This window comes from Ascaphus truei, chromosome 8 (assembly GCF_040206685.1).
Source record: "Ascaphus truei isolate aAscTru1 chromosome 8, aAscTru1.hap1, whole genome shotgun sequence".
In the NCBI taxonomy this organism is placed as follows: Eukaryota; Metazoa; Chordata; class Amphibia; order Anura; family Ascaphidae; genus Ascaphus; species Ascaphus truei.
This window is the reverse complement of record NC_134490.1, coordinates 86,135,407-86,158,925: the sequence shown is the minus strand read 5'-3', so window position 1 is coordinate 86,158,925 and position 23,519 is coordinate 86,135,407. Positions and strand designations below refer to the sequence as shown.

Sequence of the window (23,519 nt, the reverse complement as noted above, 5' to 3'; positions counted from 1 at the left end):
CCCTCCGCCGGCGGAACTTGTCAGTACTCGCATTTGGGGGCTGGTGCGCCATCAGCTCCCCAAGGAGCCTTGGTGTCTCGGCTTCCTGCCTCATGACCAAATGAACAATGCGATGACATCGAACCCTGCGGATGACGCTTGCCAGGACTCTACGTGTTTCGCAAACTTCAGGAGTGAAATGGGCAGCCTGGAGCTGGACTCTGCCGTGGGAACTGGAGAGGAGGCAAAGAGAAGCTGGGGTTACTGGTGAGCCAGATCAGAGCCTTGTCTTCTTAGAAAACAGTCTTCTCAGCACTGAAGGGGTTAAGCGCCACCTCCGACAGGCAGTCCAGCTCCAGGCTGCCCGTTTGACTCCTGATGAAGCAAGTTTGCAAAACATATAGAGTCCTGGCAAGCGTCATCCGGAGGGGTCAACGTCATCGTGTTGTGCGTACTGGTCACGAGGCAGGAAGTGGAGACACCAAGGCTCCTAGGGGAGCTGACGGCGCACCAGTGAGAACTGAACTATTTAATTCACCTTTACCACATGGAATTTCACTATTTCTTTTTTATTTATGAGTTCCGGTTCTTCGCGCTTCCCGCATCTCCAAAACTTGGTACTAAAATAGACCAGATGGGACTTCTGATTTAAGCACCTTTATATCTCATGCTAATAGTATTCTAGTTTTGCTTTTTGGAATACTTTCAGAAACATTTAGGGCCTCATGCAGTAAGCGTTGATAAGGGAAATATGGCCATGTTATAGCCAAAATTGGGTTTGAGATTCAGTAAGCGCCGATAAGTGCTTCATATCGCCAGGTTTCGGAGCCGATAATTTGGTTATGGCCAGTCGCCTGCCGATAAGCCTGTTTTCGACACTGATCGCCACTTTTTTAAATCGGCTGGATTCAACAAAAAAAAACAGCTTATCGGGGCTGATCGGCACTACGAAATTGAGATGTTATGGCCGATTTCTCCCGCCAACTAAAGTTGGCATTTTGGACGGGAGAACGATCGCTAAGGCTGCCGGAACGGCACTTAGAAAAAAAAAATCTTCTGTACATCAATGGAAGTCAATGGAGCGGGGACGTATAACAGTATAGTACTGTTTACGTTTCATTGCTCACAATACAAGGGGGATTTGCATTACAGTGTGGGGGCATTCCCTGCATTGTGTCACAGCTGACGTGTCTTATTTGCATAACATTCGACTTTTACATGTTTTCAGCATTTGCGGGTCACATTACTCATCATGTGATGATGTGGCAAGGGAAAATACTATACTACACTCTTAAAGGAGAACCTCACATCATATCACACATTTTACTCAACTCAGCGACAATTATTTACATGATGTCACACATGTCACACATGTCACACATACACAGTATATTCATCTTCCTTTACATTACACAATGCTTGTAATGTGACACGCATCTTTAAACGTTCATGTACATCTGTATTCTCATGTTTACATATACTTTTGGGTCCTCCCTATTTTCATGACGTCACTTATTGGACGCTCAATCACATTGCATGTTTACATTGTAACCGTAGCATTACAAGCACTTCAACCTAACTTATACACACATGTACAGTAATTCATCATTGGGACACCTTGTAAACTCATTCTATACCAACTATCCTCCTTACACAAATGCATGCATATGCACACGACTATTCATTGTTGCCAACATGTCACAATAACATGGATAATTACACATGTTACACAAAACTTTTCCCACGTCAATCTCAGCCTTTTTGTCTCATTACATGACTGACTCTTGCGTTCACAAGTGTTACATGCATTGCACATGCAACTATTTATTTGCAAGCAATCTTTGTACAAAGCTTCACGTCACATCATTGCCAAATATCATCATTCCCTGCAGAATACACACAACAAATACTTAGAACAACAAGTGCACACAGCTTGCCACAGAAGTACTTTATTATGTTAATGTAACACCTTGCATTTTACTATGTCACCTGACATCATCACATACCTATTTAAAGGACGCACATTACCTGCTCATTCACAGCTACTCATTTCAAAATGTTGCGAATGTTTAGGAGACGCAGGAACATTCTTTTCTATGACATGCTTGATGATCAAGAGAATCATATAGGGCAAGGTAGGGACACACCGAGGGACAGTGACAGTGACGCGGATACGACAGGGACAGGGAGAGGGACAGGCCGAGGGACAGGTAGAGGGACAGGAGATCAGAGGAGAAGACAGAGGAGACAACTTGTGCCTCGTCCGCGTCTGTACAGGGAGAGAACCCTGTTAGATGGGATGAGTGAGGAGGAGATTGTAAGTCGCTATCGTTTGAGTTCAGCAGCAATCTTAGCTCTTTATGAGGAGATAAGGGGGGATTTAGATTTTTTCACAGCCAGAGGTCGTGCAGTCCCTGGGCTTGTTAAAATGCTGTGCTCATTACATTATCTTGCTTCCGCGTCATACCAGACAACTGTGTGCATAGTGGGCGGGGTCTCGCAATCTACATTCTCGCGGGCCTTGACCCAGTTTCTCTATGCACTCAATAGACGCGCTAGGAATTATATTCATTTTCCTACAGAGGCAACAGAGTGGCTGGAAGTCAGGACTGGCTTTTATAATATAGCAGGGATACCATCTGTGCTGGGTGCAATCGATTGCACACATGTTGCTTTGATTGCACCTAGTCAGAGTGAGCATGTGTACCGCAATCGGAAGCACTACCATTCACTCAATGTACAGGTGGTATGTGATGCCACGATGAGGATAATGCATGTGGTACCCAAGTTCCCTGGTTCCAGTCACGATTCCTCTATCCTGAGGAACTCTTCAGTCTTCCATGCGTTCGAAGAGGGACATTTTGAACCTGGTTGGCTGCTGGGTGAGTACATATTTACATGTTCTAACACAAAACACATGTTGATTTAGGAATGTTGGCATTGTACAATTTGATCACTAATGTCAGCTTATGTGTGCTCCATTCATTATAGGTGACTCAGGATACGGAATTAGGCCGTGGCTCTTGACTCCGGTGCTAAACCCTCAAACTGAAGCAGAGGACAGGTACAATGCAGCCCATATATCTACAAGATCTGTTATAGAGAGGACATTTGGCCTACTCAAGACCAGGTTTAGGTGTCTGGACAGAACTGGTGGGGCTCTTCTATACAAGCCTCAAAAAGTGTCTGATATTATCCTTGCCTGTTGCATTTTGCACAATGTTGCACTCAGGCACAATGTACAGTCAGACCTAGCTGAGGCTTTGGTAGACGAGCATCCCACCCATGTAGCTGCTGAAAATGAACAAACAGCCAGTGGTGGCCAGACACGACAGAATCTCATCAATTCATTTTTTTCTTGTAAGTACAAACTCATATGTTCCTAGTACTACTTTTATAGTTTAATTATGTTATATTAACAATAATGTTTCTTTATATAACCTTCTGTTAGGACACAGATGAATATGGGTTGCACACCTTTCTTTTCTCTGCTGTGTGCACAAAGGGATGTGGCACCGGTATGTTATTGTTGCACAGGTTATATAATCCCTCTTCAATTGTACTTTAGTTGTGTGTATGTGAATACAACTTGGGTAACAAAGCAATAATATTGTAGCATTGTGTTATTCCTTATGCTAAGACAAAACACATATTATGCCCATAATCATTCATGCTTCTAGTATGCTTACATACAATGTTATTGGTGCAGTGTAACATGTACATCCATATGATGTGTACACCAGGCTGATTTACATTTTGAATGTCATGAAATATACATGGTGTTGTACATTTAACACCAAATACACACTTTGCTGTGTTGTTTACGGTACTGAAGATGGCATGTCAATGTTTGCAATTTATATATTGTTCCTTTGCATTATAGGTATATCTCCAGTATGACTGATCATGGTATGTATATTTGCTGACATCTCTCATAAGATGTGGCTACCTCAATCTTCCTATAATTATTGGAACTAAAAACCCAACATATTGGTTTAAACACAAATGTTACATATATGTACTTTCTGTATCATGTATATGCATTTAGCTACTCTTGAGCTTTCATGTGCATTGTATTACAAAATGATTACTCACATTTCATCACATTTTATGTAGGTTTCCTTATAATTTCCATTAATGTAATATAGAGGTGGTTGGAGAAAAGGGGATAACTGTACTTATTTGTTTACTTACGGGAGCACATTCATCACTAGCATAGACACACTTTTTAAGACAACTGTTTGTGTCTCTATCAATTGGTGTAGGATCCATGTATAACACCGACAAATGATAACACCAGCTTTATTATGGTAGCTTATATCATCATATTGACTATACTATGTATTTCTAAACGATTAATAAACACAGTAAACTATAGTTAGTTAGGTTAATGAAATATACACAGAAACGTACTTCATAACATGATGGTGATGTCATATTCAGAACATCATGCATTGGAGGGGACCATAACATCTGGCCAGTAACATTATTTGCTACAGTCCCAAACCATTTTATCTACATACCCATGTAACAAGAGATTTTAAAAATAAATGGCTACTTGGTTGTAAGTGTCCTTTACATTGGGAGAAGGAGTGGCTCACTGAGTAAAGACACACACTGGCACTGATAGTTTGAAGCAGGGGAGTCTGGTTCAATTCCCGGTGTGGGCTCCTTGTGACCTTGGCCAAGTCACTTTATCTCCCTGTGCCTCATGCGGCAAAAAACATTTGTACGTTCCACGGGCCAGGGACCTCAGGCTGAAACATGTGTCTGTAAATCGCTGCGTACAACTAGCAGCCCTATACATGAACATGCTCATATTATTATTATTATTGTTACATAGTTTCGACAGTCATACGTTCCATTACATATTAGAATACACAAATGTGTTAGCAGAGTGGGAATGGTTGTTATATATAAAACACACCATGTCATAAAATGTTAGTAGTCATTAAAGAACACTCAATAAAAATTCATGAGGCACTCTTTTGCAACATCATTATGTTAATTAAGTGCTTATGCAATATAGGCATAAGGGTATCACATTTTTAATTGTTTGTTAATAAGCGCTGCAAGCAATATAAAATTAGTTCCATATGTAGTATAGTAGTCGGTGGCTCCTCCTCACAATCATCTCATATAAAGGTAGACTCTTCTGAAATCATACATTGATCCGATTGTATCTTCCCCGACATCTCTGAAATACAGCAAACACATGATGGTCAAAGATGGCACCTTACTAGATATGCATCCGTGACAACGCGTTACGCAGCTCTATATGATTGTGTAGATACACACGTCACTCACTTATATGTTAGAAGTAAAACTGTTCATCAGTATGTAATGTTTCTTTAAATTTGTAGCAGGCATAACTATGTATAAGAAGTGAACGTTGCCTGTATACTGAAAGATGTGCGCGCACATCTTTGTGTGCGCACGCACTTCACGCTTGGCTCCACTAACTGTTAGCGCATGCGCAAAACAAAGCGTACGTTGTGCGTTCAATACATGTTGAAAATACCAGTAAACATAACATCTTTATTTCAAATACAATGAAGACGAAACTACATTCGTTCTAAACGAGTACATCTGTATTCTTTTTAAACAGACGTGTTTGGACAGAAAGGACGGCCGATAACACAATGCGCAAATGCAATACGTGTGACGTCATGTTAAACCACCGTGAAACGCACGCTAACACTCCTCCCACTCAATTAACATTCGGCTAACGCCCAGTTGACGCCTACAAACACTGAGCCGCACACATGACACACTGCAGTTACCGTTACTATAACAAAACATGACAGCCAATAGGCTTTGAGGCGCGCACGTCGCTTGGGGGCGGGACTTACATCACTAATCCTTTTTAAGGACGCCTTGGCCCATGACAAGGGTCCCACGTCATACGTGGTGGACCCGGTTTTCAATGTTGTAGATGTTGCATGATAACAAAACAGGTATGTGTTAGAGTAATGGTAAAATGTTGCTAATATGTTTAAAGGGATAGGAAAGTACGTATATTTATTCCGTCAGCAATGTGTACTACTCTTTCAGGTCCTACTATATTGTATTAGGAAACAATTTGTTTGTGATCGCTACATGTTATGCAGTCTGCAATGTTACGCTGTATCCACGCATTGAAAGTGAAAATGGTGGTTACAAAAAAAAAAAAAATTTAAACGCAGAGTCAACGCATAACGATTGTTATATTTACCATTCTTCTAGAATTAACTCTTCGCCTGGCTGCAACTGGTCGCTCCAGAAATGCAAGCCATTTTCATCCACGCTTAACCCAACCGCTGAATCCAGTATGGCACATATCTCCTCCAGGATGCGCTCATAGGAATCGCCACTGCTTTCTTCAAATAATTGGTCGGGAGGTAGGTTCATTTCTTCCGGTTCCCATTCCAATGCAATTTCAGCTGAAAGGCTTGGTACATAATCATAGTACTTTTGTTCTTGTACAATGTGGGTTTCAGGAATGGAGGCTGCAGATATTGCAGCACGTATCGATTCAAACGGATCAGTAGTAGCGGATACATTGCTATTGCCATTAGGAATAAATATGCCTTTCACGACAATATAAGTGCCGTCTTTCAGGATAAATTGTTTTTCCGGGGCAATCTTCCAGAAACCATAGGTGTGTTGTAGCTTATCCTGGTCACGTTCAAAAAAGTCATTACTTGATAAAGTGAATCTTATTGAGGAATTAAAATTCCGTGCATGCTTACGGTCTTGGTAATAAGGATATTTTGCTCGAATGAAATCATCGATTTGGCGTGTGCTTGCTTTCTGTCCGCGACTGTTCAAGATGGCTTCACAGATCATGTACTTATACCCTAAAAGGGGATTAATATTGTTAACGAATTCATCAGCCATGTCTGAGTAGCACAAAAGCTGTGTGCAGGTCTGTGTTATTTGCTCATCAAAATGAATGTGCTGAATGGCTAACAAACTCCTGTTTTTCCTTGTCAAGGTCAACAAAAGTAACTACTTTGACTCCTTATTTCAAACGCCAATTGGATTTGGTTGTCTAATTGGGTTAACAGTTGTGGTTCGTGATATGGGACTGTGGGAGAAACATTTCTCCTTCTTTTATCTCGTTTGTGAAAAACATCCCTAGACTGTGAATGCGTTCACATAGTGTTTTTTTGAAAACTAACAAAGACCAGTGTGTGAAAATATTTCTTAGCCAGGCATATCAGTAAAAACACACCTGCAAAAAGAAATGTTTTTTCCCCGCTTACATTTCTGTGTGTATGTGAAAGTCTGGTTAACTCCCTGTCTGCATGAGTTTAAATACGTGTGTATATATATATATATATATATATATATATATATATATATATAAATATATCTCTTATAAAAATATATATATATTTATATATAATATTTTATTTTTTTTTATATTGCAGGAGTACACACAACATTGATGGCATTAAGTATACCTTGTATGAAACCTATTTAAATGGTGAGAAACATGATTGAATGAAGTAATAAACATTTGTTTAAGCACAATACTGTTAGAGTCTCATACTTAGGATATTTCTCAAACATTAGGCCTGTATTATTAAAATAGTGTGCTTTCACAAGGAAGCATGAAGTGTATTAGTTTGTGTATACCAGTTTATATAGTACTATATATATATATATATATATATATATATATATATATATATATATATATATATATATATATATACACACATATATACATATATATATACACATATATACATATATATATACACATATATACATATATATATACACATATATACATATATATATATACATATATATATATATACACATATACACATATATACATATATACATATATATATACACATATATACATATATATATACACATATATACATATATATATACACATATATACATATATATATATACACACTCACACACTCACACTCACACTCACTCAGTGTGTGTGTGTGTGTGTGTGTGTGTGTGTGTGTATATATATTATTATACATTCTGAGATGTTATAGAAACGAACACACAACTGATTAAAGGACAAAATTACAATGGCCAAGCAAGGCAAAGGTAAGTAATAATTTACACATAATCCTGCTGTACACGTACAAGAAAGATGTTTGCACTTACTTAGGTGTTTTAATAATTGCATGTGACTAATATGCATATGCAATTCTTACATCAATTAACACACCCAAATGCAATGTTTTGCTGCAAAGTCAATGGCAGCTTCTCTAAACTTAGCAACTGGCTCCTGGTGGACCATTACTGAACAGACGATTACAACATAAATATTTATAACACAATTAATTATGAGTGTTAACATTTCCAAAACTTCACGTGTACAAGAACATAGTTGAAAGTTTGGAAACAACACAGTCTTCAGCATACATACAATAGTAATTAGATAATCTGAAGTCAACAAAACAAGGCCAAAGACATATTTTCTGAATTATAACATTTATTTTTTTTGTTCCTTTTGCGAGCGAGTAACAGGCCTGCTTGTTGTCTCTTGAATTTTCCTTTTTCTTTTGCCACCAACTTTAGGCACAACAGAGCCACTTTGAGTGGCCTCTGGCACTTCACGGGCAGGGCTTGTGGCCAGTGACTGTTCACCTACGGGGCTTGTGGCCAGTGACTCACCTACAGGGCTTGTGGCCAGTGACTGACCTACAGGGCTTTTGGGCAGTGATTCACCTACAGGGCTTTTGGGCAGCGATTCACCTACAGGGCTTTTGGGCAGCGATTCACCTACAGGGCTTTTGGGCAGCGACTCACCTACAGGGCTTTTGGGCAGCGATTCACCTACAGGGCTTTTGGGCAGCGACTCACCTACAGGGCTTTTGGGTAGTGACTGTTCACGGACAGGGCTTGTGCCCAGTGACACATGTGAGCAAGTTGGTAGACACTGCACAAGTGATGGTTGGTCTGTTTCATGTGTGTCTTGTTTTGTTTTTGTCGCCTCCTTTGTAGGTGTCTGCTGCTGAATTTGTACAGATGGCAGCGGTAGGATGTCATCAGGAACCTGCACAGCAATGTCTGCTACTTGACCGGTAACATTTGGGCCTGGTGAATGAATATCAGATGAATGTGGTGAAAACTGACCTGCATGAACAGATCCTGGCTGGGAGGTGTTGAATTGTGGTACATTAGTCATTCTCCAGTAATTAGCTTGTGTTTGCTGAACAACTAATGCTTCGAATGAGGTGTTGATTTTTTGCAACTGTTTAGGCACTTCAATGAAGACTCTGTGGAGATGTGCCAATTGTGATACTGTTTCTTCCTGCAGTCCAATCATCCTTTCCAGCACTGTCATCATGTCTGAATGGCGACGATTTTCTGCGTCCACTATTTTTCCCTCTGAAGCTACAATTGCATCGTATGTGGAAGTTGATGGACGATTTGGCGGTACAACAGTTTCTATTGGCACCTCTTCATGGTCACATGATTGTATTTCAGTCTCTTCTGTGGCGTCATCCTCATCATACTCATCATCCTCATCACCATGATGTTCTAAAAAGAAATGTACACATTATTAAATGGCATGTTAATGTATGCTGTGTTACTATGTAATTGTACTGTGTCCTAAGTAACACCTAACATGTTAGCATACGTTTTATAACCTCATTAAAAACTACCTTGACTTACGAATAATGTTTGGACTCAGTATGAAATATGAATGAATGAAAAGTTGCTCTAAACTCAGAAGTCCTACATGATAATTAACATCACTAACACAATACATGTTGCCTTACACTTAATTTTCACTGACACTAAGTAATCCTATTTAAAGAAGATGTGCAAAACAAATAATGCACATGACAACATAACATATAGAAGAGCACATATTATATGGCCAGCAAATGATACACTCACCTTCTAGTAGTGTTGAGCTGGCTGACCCAGGTGAAGACACTTGTTCCATCTCAGGTGACACATGTCCTCCAGGGGCAACTATATATAACAATAACATAAGTTTTACATTTACATGTGTAAATATTGAACAAACACTTATTGTATGTTCTGTATTTATGATTAACTAACAACATCAGTTCCTTAACCGAAAATGTGTGTGAAAGTGAACATAAATAGTTGTAATAACACTGTACATGCCTGTGTACTTAGAATTTTTGAGTTCCCTAACATACAACATACTATGTTTCTGCAGTAATGCGTGAGGATAAATAGATTAAATGAGTACATAAAAATCATATGTTGTGTAGTGATATCAGTATCATAATGTACATAACTATCATGAGATGACCATTCACAATGGTTATCATGAAGGTGGTCATATTGCAAAAAGTGTTGTTTTTGGTAGAGGATATGTGTGGTACATTAATCGAAGATGTGGCACACCTGAATGTGGCTGTGACTCAACAAGACAACACATGCAGTGTGTGATAATGTGTCTTTCATAGTAGTTCAACTATAGATATGAGTGAACTAATGTGTGACGTACGCTTTGATAAGTAATGAGTTGTTGGGGCATTTAGTAGCTAGAGTTAAGCTTTCAAATGAGTGTGATTAACTTCAGTTGTGCTATTCAGGTTGTAAGAAAGGTATTCCCTTCCCCAAAAAGCCTAATCAGCCACACCTTTCAATGACTTGAAACAGGTGCAAATGGTCTGAACTAAGTTGACCGTGAAATGAGGCTGTAATTAGTGTGTGTGCTGAACCCCACCCCCTCTGTTGAAGTGTATGCTGTGATGAGATATTAATTGCAGCTGCTTTAACACAATGGTAGATGAGCTAAGTAGTCATCTGCAGTGTTTAAGTTATGAAAACAATGACATAACATATGATACGTGTGCCTCATTATGCTGTCTGTATATGACATAAAGCAAAAATGGACCTTTTCATAAGCAACTATAGATGTGTTAGTGCCAGTGATGTTTGTAGGCCGTTACATGCAATTTCTTTGATGCATGCTTAAAATAGGCAGTAATGTCATGTTTGTCGGAGTAAAATCAATAAAATACACAATAATATGATACATATTTCTGTTCTGTACCTGTAGCTACTAATAATTTCTCATGAACATGTGTTACACGTGTACTACCCTGTTGTTCCCCATCTTCGCCCACCATCAATTGCTTCCACTGCAGCTATGCATTTTGGGAATTCACATGTAAATGAGCACGCAATGGCACGTGCTATATTAGTTACTGCTTTTAGTAGGACTACTACATATATGTCTATTTTGAGATATATATATACAGAATCAGACATATACATATATAGATGCAGGTATGCTTATATTGTGAAGACAGTATAAAAAGCAGTGTAAATATGCAAAATAACTGTAAGCAACGACACGCCTAGTACAGTAATATTTATCACCTGCTGGAAATTGTGACGGATAAATTCCAATGTCACGGTCACCAGCCAAGCCTTCCACGACGACGGTAAGTAATTTTGGCCGAAGCAGCTCCTCCAATGGAGTCAATATGAGACGTTGTGGTGTGGGCCCACCTCCAGTGCCAGTAGCATGCACGCGTTGGTCTTGTATTTTCTTTTTCAATTTGGACCTAATATCATCAAATCTTTTCCGACAATGATACTTGTCCCTGACACTATTCCCACAGGCATTGACACCAATGACTATTGTGTCCCACATTTCTTTTTTGCTTGCTGCACTTGTCCGCCCTTGAAAAACATATAAAAGATATGAGGTAAATGAATAATAATATAAGCACCAGTTTCCTACACTGCTAGCTGTTCCAAGAGATATCAAACATGCTGTTTTATGTGTAATATGTGCAGCACATGAGCATTCACTACTAAACCTATACATGTAAGCAAGGTTGCATTCATATTGTATGCAGTTCTGGCAAATTGACCGGCTGTGTTTATTTGTCCTTGTAAGGCATGATAAAAAGCTGTGTTTCCACACTAATGAACATAGAAAGATATTGTGTACCCATATTTGCATATGAACAAAACTCAGATGACCTAGGATCACATGTATTTGAATAATAAATGTAAAGTTACACTTACCTACTAAATGTCCATAGAGACTGTCATAGTGCTCCAGAATGCCAGTGACAAGAGCCCTATTTTCCTGGTCATTGAAGCGAGGATTACGTGGCTTCTCCACACGTTTTTTCCGAGCAGGTTTAGGGTCAGAGCTTGGCTGGTGCTGACTGGACTCTCCTTCTTCCAATGGAAGAGCCTCCAAAAGCTGGCCACCAGCAAGCACGCCACCACCAGACACCCCATCAGCAACTGCGCCACCAGCAGCACTCCCAGCACCAGCACTCCCACTCCTAGCACCAGCACTCCCACTCCTAGCACCAGCACTCACACTCCTAGCACCAGCACTCACACTCCTAGCACCAGCACTCACACTCCTAGCACCAGCACTCCCAGCAACAGCACTCCCACTCCCAGCACCAGCACTCCCACTCACAGCAACAGCACTCCCACTCCCAACAACAGCACTCCCACTCCCAACAACAGCACTCCCACTCCCAGCAACACCACTCGCAGCACCAGCACTCCCACTCCCAACAACAGCACTCCCACTCCCAGCAACACCACTCGGTGCACCAGCAACATCACTCCCCTGAACAGAACGTTCACTCCGACGCGTACTCCCACGAGTAGCACTCCCACTCCCACCAGCATCACTCTTCCCACGCTTTGCGGGCATACTTCCAGCACTCACAAAAAACAGACAAGAAATGTACAGGCAATCACACGACCCACTTCCACATATAAAACAAGACAAAGATGTAAACAAAACAACAAAGGACAAAGCTCACCCAATACACAACAAGTCTCTCAGTCAATATGCAAATCTTCAATCGTCCAGCTCTGTGCGTCTCTCTCTCTCTCTCACTCCCAACAACACAGAGAATGATTAGCAGTACACGTTGCCTTTAAATATGGCGCGCAATCAAAAACATGCTTGTTTCGCCTGATTCAGCAAGATTTGTGATTGTGCAACCTAACAGCACCCCGCCACGCACGCCGATACACCTGTGTGTGATCGGCTCATCATCGTGAGAGTGGGCGGATTTGTTTTCTGGTTGATTTTGAATGTATTCGGCACTTACTGCATACGGAGAGGGAAAAACGCCAATAACATGACTAATCGATAAGCTTGCCGATTTCACATAATCGTCGCTTACTGCATGAGGCCCTTAGTCTGATCTGTGCCGTTTCATTTAAGTATTTTCTCTGACCACTTCTACATCTAATAAAAGGCTTTTTACTTTCATTTGTAGATTAGTAATTGCATCATTAGTTAGAAAACAGGACTTTGCGTTCTGTATTCTGCAGTAGGACTGAACGAACAAAAACATATCAACGTGTACAGTAAATGACCTAGAATGAATGTGCAATGCAGCAATGCCACCTAGAATAAGTGTTCTTGTATCTTTGCTGTAAACTGTATGGTGGAAAGTTTTTGTAATTTATTTACTCACCATAACTTACTTTGTACGCCTAGTTTGTGCACATGTTGTAAAAGATTTGCCCGAAAACAAATAATTTGGTTAACTGTATGATTAAACTTCACCAGCAACACAAAATATCAATCTGATTTAATTACAAAATGTTCGCCTATACAATCATTCCTTAACTTCTTGTGTTTGACCAAGAGTGCCCCAATTCCTGTAGAAGTTACATTGAAAGTGCCAAATATGGCAAATCGAATGGGTTTTCTATGCGAAAATGTGTAACTTGGGTAAAGGTTTTGTCCATCTCCAACAAACGGTTTATTGATTTAGATGGCTGGCTTTTCTTTTACTCAACATACAGTACAGTAGTAATTGTAAGGTGAGCAAAGTGCCAGAAAATGAGAGGTATGTGGTGGTTTCTATTCAGATCGAGTTGTTGTTGCAGGCAGAAAATGCGGGCACACTTGGGTAGGTGCTGAGTCCTGGGAAGCTGGGGCAGAAGACATGGAGAGCTGGGTGGTTATTTGGCATGAAGGGACCTGGGTGCACATGTGGAGAGCTGAACGAGTAGTCTTGGCAACAGCATCTCAATCAATGAATGACCTGGTGCCATCTCCGGTGGTAAAGAAGCCCTTCCACGGGCTGCTCTTCCCATTTGAAAACCAGCCTACAGCATTTCAAAACAAATCTCTAAAGACTCTAAGCCCAGTGGTCACCATGGCTGCTCATCTCAGCAGAACAGATACAAGTCTATTAACTGGTTTGCTCAACTCAAAGAAAGCATTTCGGTTCTGTTATTCAATAAAATACCCACAATGTGTGAGTTATAATAGTTGGCTTTTCCTCACATAAGCTGCTATCTAATGTGTTGGGAAGCCACTACCCCAAGCTGAGAAAAAGTTCCGCTTCAACAAAATGATTAACACTAGACACATCCCAAGCACAGGGAAGACTGCTTCACAGAGTATTAAAGAAAGTGCCCAAGTCTATCACTTGCTTGTAGTTATCATTTGAAAGCTGTAGATGCCATTGTTGCAGCGCAGTTGTTATCGCAGTTTTGACGCATTTTTGTACGATGTGCTACTTGTGTAATACAAACACATACACACCACATGGTGCAATTTTCCAAACTACTGCAGTCGTGCAATTTTACGTATTAACGCGAGGTAACGAGTGCAATAACGTCTGTTACATCTGTATGCATTTCCAAAAGGAGCGCAAAATTCCAGCCAATGTATTAATTCTCCCCTGCTCTCAGTTAATACTGCTTCCATTATTTATGTATTAAAGAAAACATAGACATTCGTAATTTTATGGACTTTAAAGTCTCTCTGAGGTTTTCATTCTGTATTTGAAACTTTGGGGAGCTGTGATCTGATGTTAACTGCCATTGACTTGCATGATATTTTATGCTGAAACCGGGTGTGATACCCCTGCATCCCCGCTTAGTGAATCCTCCCCTTAAATGTGTGCATGATTCAAAGAAGTTGGGAATTTTAACCTGTAAACTATTCTTTACATAACGGCCTATCTGATGAAGCTGTTTTGCCCTTGCTCTGGAAGATTCAATGCATAATGAATGGTGCTAAAATCTTTATGAGCAAGAAAAATATAGCTTCACAGCATATTGCGTAGGGCTATGGCCAGCAACTTAAACAGACATGCTAACTGTATTAAATAATATACATATAAGAACTGGAGTGGTATCTCCAGCAGTTTAACACATCAGCTAGCGTATATGTTTTTGCCTTTTAGATTCTAGAAGAAATCTGTCAGAAAAACAACTGGGGACAACCAGTTTATCAGCTTCACTCCGCCATTGGTCAAGATCAAAGACAATTGTTTCTGTATAAGATCACCATTCCTGTCCTTGCCAGCCAGAACCCCGCAATGTAAGAATGTGTATTATATACGAATATAGTTTCCATGCATCATAAAACAGATCATTGAACGCATAACGTACCATTTACACAGCCAAGCAAGTCTTGTGTTATCTCATTTGCAAGCGGCAAAGAATTAAAAGAAACCTAACCAGCTATTTCCATTGTCTCTTACCAGATCCATTTATTATTCATTGGGAAATATAAAATAAGTAACTAGTGAAACTTCAGACTTCTTTTCAGGAAACCCCACCGTGTTATTTTTTTGCCACCAGCTCAGATGTTGTATGGTTTAGAACAGGGAGGCTCAACTCCAGTCCTCAAGCCCCCCCCCCAACAGGTCCGGTTTTCAGTACATGCCAGCTTCAGCACAGGTGAGCTACCTGTGCTGACTGGAGTTGAGCCTCCCTGTTCTAAACCACCCAAAATCTGAGCTGGTGGCAAAAAAAATAACACGGTGGGGTTTCCTGAAAAGAAGTCTGACGTTTCACTAGTTACTTATTTTATATTTCCCAATGAATAATAAATGGATCTGGTAAGAGACAATGGAAATAGCTGGTTAGGTTTCTTTTAATTCTTTGCCGCTTGCAAATTAGATAACACAAGACTTGCTTGGCTGTGTAAATGGTCTATAATGTAATTAACTCTGAAAAGAAAAACGTACATTTTAAGGATAAACATGATTAAACAGCAACTAATAATCTGTGAATATTTTTAGTACATTTTTCTTTCAAACTTTTTTTTTTAAAGATAATTATTTATTTTTTAAATAAAGGAAGATGTCGTGATATTGGGGTCAAGTTTAGAGTTTTTGTTCATGTTTGATTGAAGTGTGTAAAATGAAATACAATAACATTAGAAAAGTCTTAATATTACAAATATATGTAAAGATGTAGCCAGCTTCATTGTTTCCTGTGGTTGGATATGGTGGTATAAGTTGTGATATTCTGTGTTATCACTGCCATTGAATCCTATGGAAACTGTGATATTATAAGGTATAACGGGATATGCCGTGTTATTACTAGGATTGTTGTATCCTAAGCAACCCCAAAGTGAATTCAAGCGTGCTGCTTTTGGCATCTCTACATTAATTACCATATGTTTGAAACAAAAATCTAATTCCATTCTAAAACCTACAACTTCAAATAAATGTGGTGTTTCCTGTAATGTAAATCTGGAAAAGGAATGTTATGGCCCCATGAACGGTATTCCTCCCCCTCGTGTTTATCGTTAAAGCACACATCATCTAACAACCCTGTTCTGTAATCCTCTAATATAGATATTCTTGTGCTTTTTTTCTTAGTCATCCTTTCACACCACCAAAACTTTGTGTGTCCGTGGATGAAGCAAAGATATTTGCAGCAGAATATACTCTTCAGACCTTGGGTATTCCGACAGAGACAACAGAACTCCCAGCAGCCTTTGCAGGTAAGAAAAGTCATGTTGGGGTTAGCAAATGGGAAAGAACTGACAGCATCTCATACATACACTAACTGCTGTACATACTTCCAGTGTCTATAATCATTGGAAATGTGAAACTGTTCAAAATGCATCTGCAAAATTGTAAGCGTCCCCAAAATGTGATTCCCTGCCTCAAAAGGCTAATAGTGTCGCCAAATTGGCAGCCAGGAAGTGAAACATGGTGTGTGCAAAGGGCCGGCTGGGAGTTTGGCAGAGCTATGTGCCGGGGGAGAGCACGGGGCCTCTTACCTTCTCCGGCATCTCCACCTGCTCCTCATCTCCTCCAGCCACGTCATGTCGTCATTTGACCTCACATTGTTATGGCGACACAAGGAGAAGATGCCGGGATGAGGAGCAGGAGGAGATGTCGGAGCTTCCAGAGGCCCCGCACGCTGCCCCCGGCAATCAGTTTAAATGTTGTGGGGAAGAGCTCGCTGCGGCTCCCCCGATGAAACCGCCATCAAGCCGGCCCTGTGTGCTCTACGTATAGTTTCATCTGATCTATCTATCAATTTTAGGGAATTTTGCAACTGAATCTAGTGATTTTAGAGTATTAGCATATCAAATAAAATTGACAACACATGGCAGAAAGGTCTGCTAAATCTAATTTGGGTGCGGCTTTTTTCATGACTAGAAAAGAGCCAATTTAGCATTATTTGCAACTTCATGAAAAAGGTTTGTACATATCCAATGATCATGCATTAAATAGAAATAGGAAGCGAAATAAAAAACAAATAGACACACTGAACGCTAAAAAAAGTTCAGCAAATGATTGTACGGGCATGCGTGCAGAGGTGGAGACAGGAGATTCGCTTTGGGAAAATAAATGTCGGCTTTTATTTCACCAAAGTGCAATAAGCAAAAAACACAGGCTTTTCCTCAGCCAAGGTGCAGCAAAAGGCAGGCTAGCAATTTAAAGGATATGGTTTTCCTAGGCCAACGTTCAGTGTCCCCAGGATATGAAAGTCCATATACAACTATAGATGTCTACATAGATCTGGTGTCCCTTGGCATCAAGAACACGGGGATATGCCCTCCATACTCTGGTGTCCCTAGGGATAAAGGACACACGCGTGTGGTCTGTATGCAGACCAGGGAGAGGCAGCCAAACACTTTCCTGCTTTTTAAACACCTTGCTAGACTCAGCTCGGCCCTTCCTCCAGGTAGGGATTAACCCCTGCCTGGTCGACACCCAACAACTCTAGCTATTGTAAACAGGCTTGCCCCTGTTACAATTATATTCAAGCATTTCTAAAGATACTGTAATACAACATGCAGAAAAATGCCGTAAGATCAAAATATTTAAATAAATCAAAGTGCTAATAGAAAATACAAAATCAAAGAAAATCCCAATCACAAAAGAGAAGGTGATAGAAAAACCAGAGACATGAGAGAGAAGCACACGTAGATTTTGGAGCATAAGCTCCTTCATCGCTTCCTTCCCTACAAAACATTTTTTTTTAAATTGAACTATCGTTTCCAATGCCCCCACATCTGACATTACTATTTTGTTGGGCCACGCAAAAATTAGTATCACTTCAGAGTTTCATGTCCTTGTTAATTTTCCCATCTGCAGCCAGATCCACAAGAGGGTGCTAAGCCTTATCATGTAAATGGGAGTAAATGTGTGCTAAAGCTTAGCACACATTTGTGCATTTAGGCCTGAGTGTGTTGCATGCACAAAATTCTGTAGGGGCTATAACTGGATGCAAAGAAATATGTTCCTTGTTTATCAAGTTTATTGTCTCCTCAATTCATCCCCATAACGATGACTACATTATGTATTGTCAGTTTTCTGCTGTGCCATTATGTTTTATTTTTGTTCTTAACAAATGTCTTATTTAAATTGATCTTTTAGGATATACTATTGCCAATTCAGCTGCGACTATAGCCGCCACACAGCTAAAACAGGCTGTCGCCATGGGACAAGACTTAGCAGCTTATGCTACTTATGAAGCTTATCCTGCCTTTGCTGTTGCAACTCGTGGAGATGGATACGGGGCTTTTTAATGGCTAATTTAAAAACAAGAAAACGGTTTCCCTTCTGAAAGCTAGTTGCCGATCTTAGTGCACATGGGTAATTGTGACAGTATGTAATATGTGTTTTAGTCAAGTAGCTTTTATGATTTAATGCTGTAATTTCAAAACAGATGATTTGGTTTTAGTCTTATTCCAAATGAAATCAATCAGTTATTAATTAGTAGTTGATATGAGTTATTGCTGCCTGTCATTTTAGTGCCTACTTATTTTAAAGAGTCTTTAGTTTCAACGATGTTAATTTTGTTTACATACAATACACGCGATAAAATAAGAATAGGAAAAGTTAAATATATATTGTAAATTACTTATTGTAAATGTTTTTTTTTTTTTAAATGTATCTAAATAGCAGTGCAACTGCGTACAGGTGTTTAAAAGTGAATTCACTGTTATGACAGCCAAAGCCTACAGATCTTGTTATTATCAATAGATTGATTAGCAATCTTAGAAAAGACTCAGGTAACAAATGTATCAATAGTAAGTTGCTTGAGGTCAGGGTTGCCACCTCCTGCTGAAGGCCGTCCCGGAGAACATCGGAAAAACAATCCCCTTACTTTGTGCGGCGTGGTGCCTTCCGGCATCCTGCTGCAACTCCCCCTCCAACTGCAGTGAACATGGCTGCGCGGCATCAAGCCATGGCAACGTGACGCTGCGTAGCGCCATGATGTCACGTAGCGTCCCATTGTCATGGCAACGAGGCGTCATTTGCCGCCGCACAGCCAGGTTCACTGCAGTTGGAAGGTGAATTGCCGGAGACGCCGCCGCCCCACGCTGCACCTCGCCGCCACCCGGAGATTGACTGGCTAAACCTGTAGCCCGGAGGTAAGTGCAAGAAACCCGGAGTCTCTGGGTCAAACCCAGAGAGATGGCAACCCCTGCTTGAGGTCCACATAGGTTTTCCCTCCTTCCCAAGAACTCCACCTCACTCCTGCTATCCTACCTTTAGTAAGCTGCTAGTACTGTCGCACAACAAAGAAAAAACTGGAGAGGTCGAGACTAGGGAGAAGCACATGAAAAGTGGGAAGGATTTTCAATGTAGTATTGCTCAGGCAATTAAAATGCTGCAAAGGACTTGTGTCCTACATCCTAAATCACACAATTATGGCAAGAGTGTGGCAGTAACCAGCGAATGCACTTTTAAAATATATATTTAGTGTATCTGAAAAACAACCCATTTTGACAAAGAAGCTTGTAATACCAAAAGAAAGCCGTTTTCATTTTAAGACTGAACTCTTGCTAATATGTTCAGTTTTTTTCTAGGTTTTTAAGTACCTACTGCTTTATCTGCAAACATGTTAAACAAGTTGTCACAAGGTTATTGTAGTTGTTTTAGAAGAACAGTGTTGTTTACCTGTATATTTTCTCTGTATATGTATCCCTGTATTATACAATCATATGCCCTTGTTTTGTATCTGAGGCCTGGATACAGGCTTGGGTGTCCTGACACTGGCTGAGGTTAAAATGGCCGTCTTCAGCAGGAAACCCACCTTTTTTCTGTAGAACTCCACGCTGGAATTCAATGTATAGCAAAATATCAAAAGCCCAAGTTTGAGGGAAAATGGCTGAGCCACATAGAAATCACATCTGCACTCGTAAATAAAATGTAAAAACAGCATTTTTTCCCCCCCAACAAGAATGATTTTCCTTGTTTTCCCCCCCAATGTTTTCCTCTGAAGGAGTAAGGAAAAGCTTTTCTGAATATGAGAATATGCATGTTCTGCGGTGGGTATTCAACATCTACCGTATTTAGGCTATTTTTACTATTACGGTATACGTCATAAGGATACCTGGGGGTGACACTTTTTTGGACATACACTGTACGTCATTAGGGCACTGAAAGAGTTAAATACCTTTTTCAGTTCTCCTTAGGGGTTGATTCTATACATACCAAAAATGGCCCAACCTGCTGCTTTGCCACATATAGAATCAGCCCCTTAAAGAGGCAATCCCAGACGGTTTTGTTTTTTCCCCCTTCATTTATTTAATACAGGATTGAAGCAGGGGGTCTCCGGAGCTGAACCCCATTAATTTCAGCTCCGGGCACCCCCTGCTTCCAGAGGTACATACCTCCGTGGGTGGGTGCAAGTAGCCGATCTGGTGTTCATTATACAGTATGTCTACATTTCAAAGCTGCCGGGCCTTGTGGGCCAATAGGAAGCCGTGATGTCATCAGGTGCAGCTTCCTATTGGCCCATGTGACAAGGAAGCTAAACCCTGCAGAAATCTGCAGGATGTACCGGGACCAACTTCAGAGGCCTGTATCTCCGGAAGCAGAGAGTTCCCGGAGCTGAAATTAACGGGGATCCGCTCCAGAGAACCCCTGCTTCTAACTTGTATTAAAAATTAAGAAAAATAAGAAAAAAACAAAAACGTCTGGGATTGCCTCTTTAATGTGCTCATTAAGGACATCTCTAAACACGATATATTTAAACCATTCCAATTTTAGGATATATTTTAACCATTGCAATTTTTTTAGAGAGCCAAGAAAACGGGTACATAAACATTAACAATATTCTGGAAAAATGAACCCAAACCTTTTCTATTGGAAAAAGTAACACACAAACTAGTCTTTAGCATTATAACAAACTGAAGGGAAATAAAAGAATGCTGTGCAGCACTGTGTGAGGTACAAGCTTAAAGAACAAGGACAACAAATATAACAAATAAAAAACAGTGATCCAATATAGGTTTGTTTTTTACACATGGCAGTAAAACATGATGATACTCAGGGACACATTTTAACAAAGATAATTGATTGACAATGGATACTCCCTGTTATTGACCAGAACTACCTTGGCCGCCATATTGGATTAGAGCAGGATTATATAATCATTGTTCAGACATGGAGTATGTTGGTTTTGAACAGCACTCATATAAACCAGGTGTTCTATTTGTTTAGTTTTCTTATTATTTTCCTCTTCCTTCCAAATTGTATGTATTTACCAATGTATTAGATAATGTTGTGTATAGAATACTGGTCAACATCTGAAACCCCCTTTTTAGGGATATTATGTACCTGTATAAAAGAAAAACTTCACTGGTTTGCATTAGGCTGAGAAAACCTTTTTGTTTGTTCATGAGAAAGTAAAATACATGTTGTTTTTGTGCATGTTATGAGGGTGTCATGAGTTGACCAATTTGGTCCATAGACACATTTGGGTAACAGCCAAGATCTCAATTTGAAACTCACAAATGATGCATTTGCATTGAATTTAATAGAACTGTAAAAAGCAAGTGAAAGCAAAACAATCTTAAGTAAATGTTATTGGTGGGGCCCTTCTCTTTGAATTGTAAAGCTTATACTGCCTTTGTAAGGTTGCCCATGGATGTTAAGCGAATGCCAGTCTGCCGGAAGAGAAGAGAGATAGCAACAGTATTAAGAAATGTGCAAGAAGCACTTATTTTTGTACGTGTAGTACTTATATTTGTAAAGAACTGTCACACTGTGAATAAAGGAGTGTATAATAAATCGTACCATCAAATTACTAACGTAACAATCATGAAGTTAACACTTTCGCTGCCAGGGAGGATGGCGAGCCATTGCACAGCAATGAGTCGTAACCCCCTTTTTGAAGTGAAGGGGTTGTGAGAAATTTAAGTTTAACTCTTTCAGTACTGATGGGGCGTCTAACACATGTCCCTCAATCACTGCAGGGGTTAAATAAAATTGACACCACAGGGTAATGAGTGAAATGCATATTTGAATTATGGTAAATCATGCAATGCAAATGTATAATTTAAAAGTGAGAAAGGATTTAATTAAACCTTCAAGTATAATAAATGTGTATATACTACTATAAAAACGTTGTTTGTTCTTTCATTTTTTAATAGAGTCAATAAAAGTCATTGGTCTATATTAGAGATGTGTGAATGTGTTCGAATTTGCTTTGCAGAATTGGTGACCTTTTTTTCTGAAATTGTGCGTTTTAGCTAAAGTTGACATCGCTCACAATTTTGCCAATTTTCGCTATAATTTCATCAGAATTTCAATAGAATTTTCCCAATGTCGCACAAATTTCAACAGCATTTCTCCACTTTTTGTCAATCATAGACTTTTGGCTTTATACAGTATGAACACAGATAAAAGGTTACTGTGATATTGTGATATCAGAATGTGATAGCAGACAGGGCATACTGTACATATTTAAAAGAATGTGCAGTATTGCACTATATAATGATCAATGAGTATCTCTGTTCTTTTTATCCACCGTATAGTCTTATATTTAGAGAAAATAAAACCTAATATAGTCTTGATCTGCAGACGTTGTTTACATTGGTCCCTGTCTTCTTCCCATCAGCAGAGGTGTCAAAAAGTATCACTGTGGCGATGTGGAATTTCTCTAGGGCAGGGATGTACCTTTCTGTTGTCCAATTTTGTTTGCTGCGGATATATTCTATCCCCCTGTAAGCAGGGTTGCCACCTTCAACTTTAAGGCCAACCCGGAGAATTATTTTTTTTTTTTAAATAAAGCACTTACCTCTGGCGTCCTCCCCCCTGCAACTCACTTCAATATTGCTGTGCGGCGTCAAATCACGTTGCCATGACAACATGGTGCCGCATGATGTCTCATTGTCATTGCAATGGGCGTCACTTGATGCTTTCACGTGGCATTCCCATTGACATGGCAAGTCAGCGCCATTTCTCGACGCGCAGCCATATCGCCATTATTTGCAAGGGGAAGATGCCAAGAGACGTTGCTGCCGCTGCCACCACCACCTGTCCAAGGTTACCACCACCCAGAGGTTTACGAGATAA

The 23,519-nt window shown here is 40.0% G+C and overlaps 2 protein-coding genes across 3 annotated transcripts in view; one reads left to right on the top strand and one right to left on the bottom strand.

Annotated features, from left to right (window-relative positions):
- The window catches only part of A1CF (APOBEC1 complementation factor), a 115,926-nt gene extending 93,360 nt beyond the window's left edge, over positions 1 to 22,566 (top strand). For both annotated transcript variants that reach the window (XM_075612924.1, XM_075612923.1), the window contains exons 10-12: positions 15,141 to 15,277; positions 16,569 to 16,693; positions 18,585 to 22,566. In XM_075612924.1, the coding sequence (XP_075469039.1) occupies positions 15,141 to 15,277; positions 16,569 to 16,693; positions 18,585 to 18,736 (414 nt within the window). In that variant the 3' untranslated portion in view covers positions 18,737 to 22,566. The remainder of the gene's footprint in view (positions 1 to 15,140; positions 15,278 to 16,568; positions 16,694 to 18,584) is intronic.
- LOC142500989 (uncharacterized) lies at positions 8,433 to 9,929 on the bottom strand. Its single transcript, XM_075610236.1, has 2 exons — positions 9,856 to 9,929; positions 8,433 to 9,492 (listed from the first exon to the last, which is right to left on the bottom strand). The coding sequence occupies exons 1-2, from the start codon at positions 9,902 to 9,904 to the stop codon at positions 8,441 to 8,443; spliced, it is 1,101 nt and encodes a 366-aa protein (XP_075466351.1). The 5' UTR covers positions 9,905 to 9,929; the 3' UTR covers positions 8,433 to 8,440.
- Positions 22,567 to 23,519: the final 953 nt, after the last annotated feature.

What these genes read in the sequence shown, in the direction of transcription:
- LOC142500989 (XM_075610236.1), bottom strand. Translation starts at nt 9,904, where the DNA reads ATGGAACAAGTGTCTTCACCTGGGTCAGCCAGCTCAACACTACTAGAA. An exon ending in CAGCTCAACACTACTAGAAG is followed by an intron (nt 9,493 to 9,855) that starts GTGAGTGTATCA and finishes ATTTCTTTTTAG; the next exon opens with AACATCATGGTGATGAGGAT.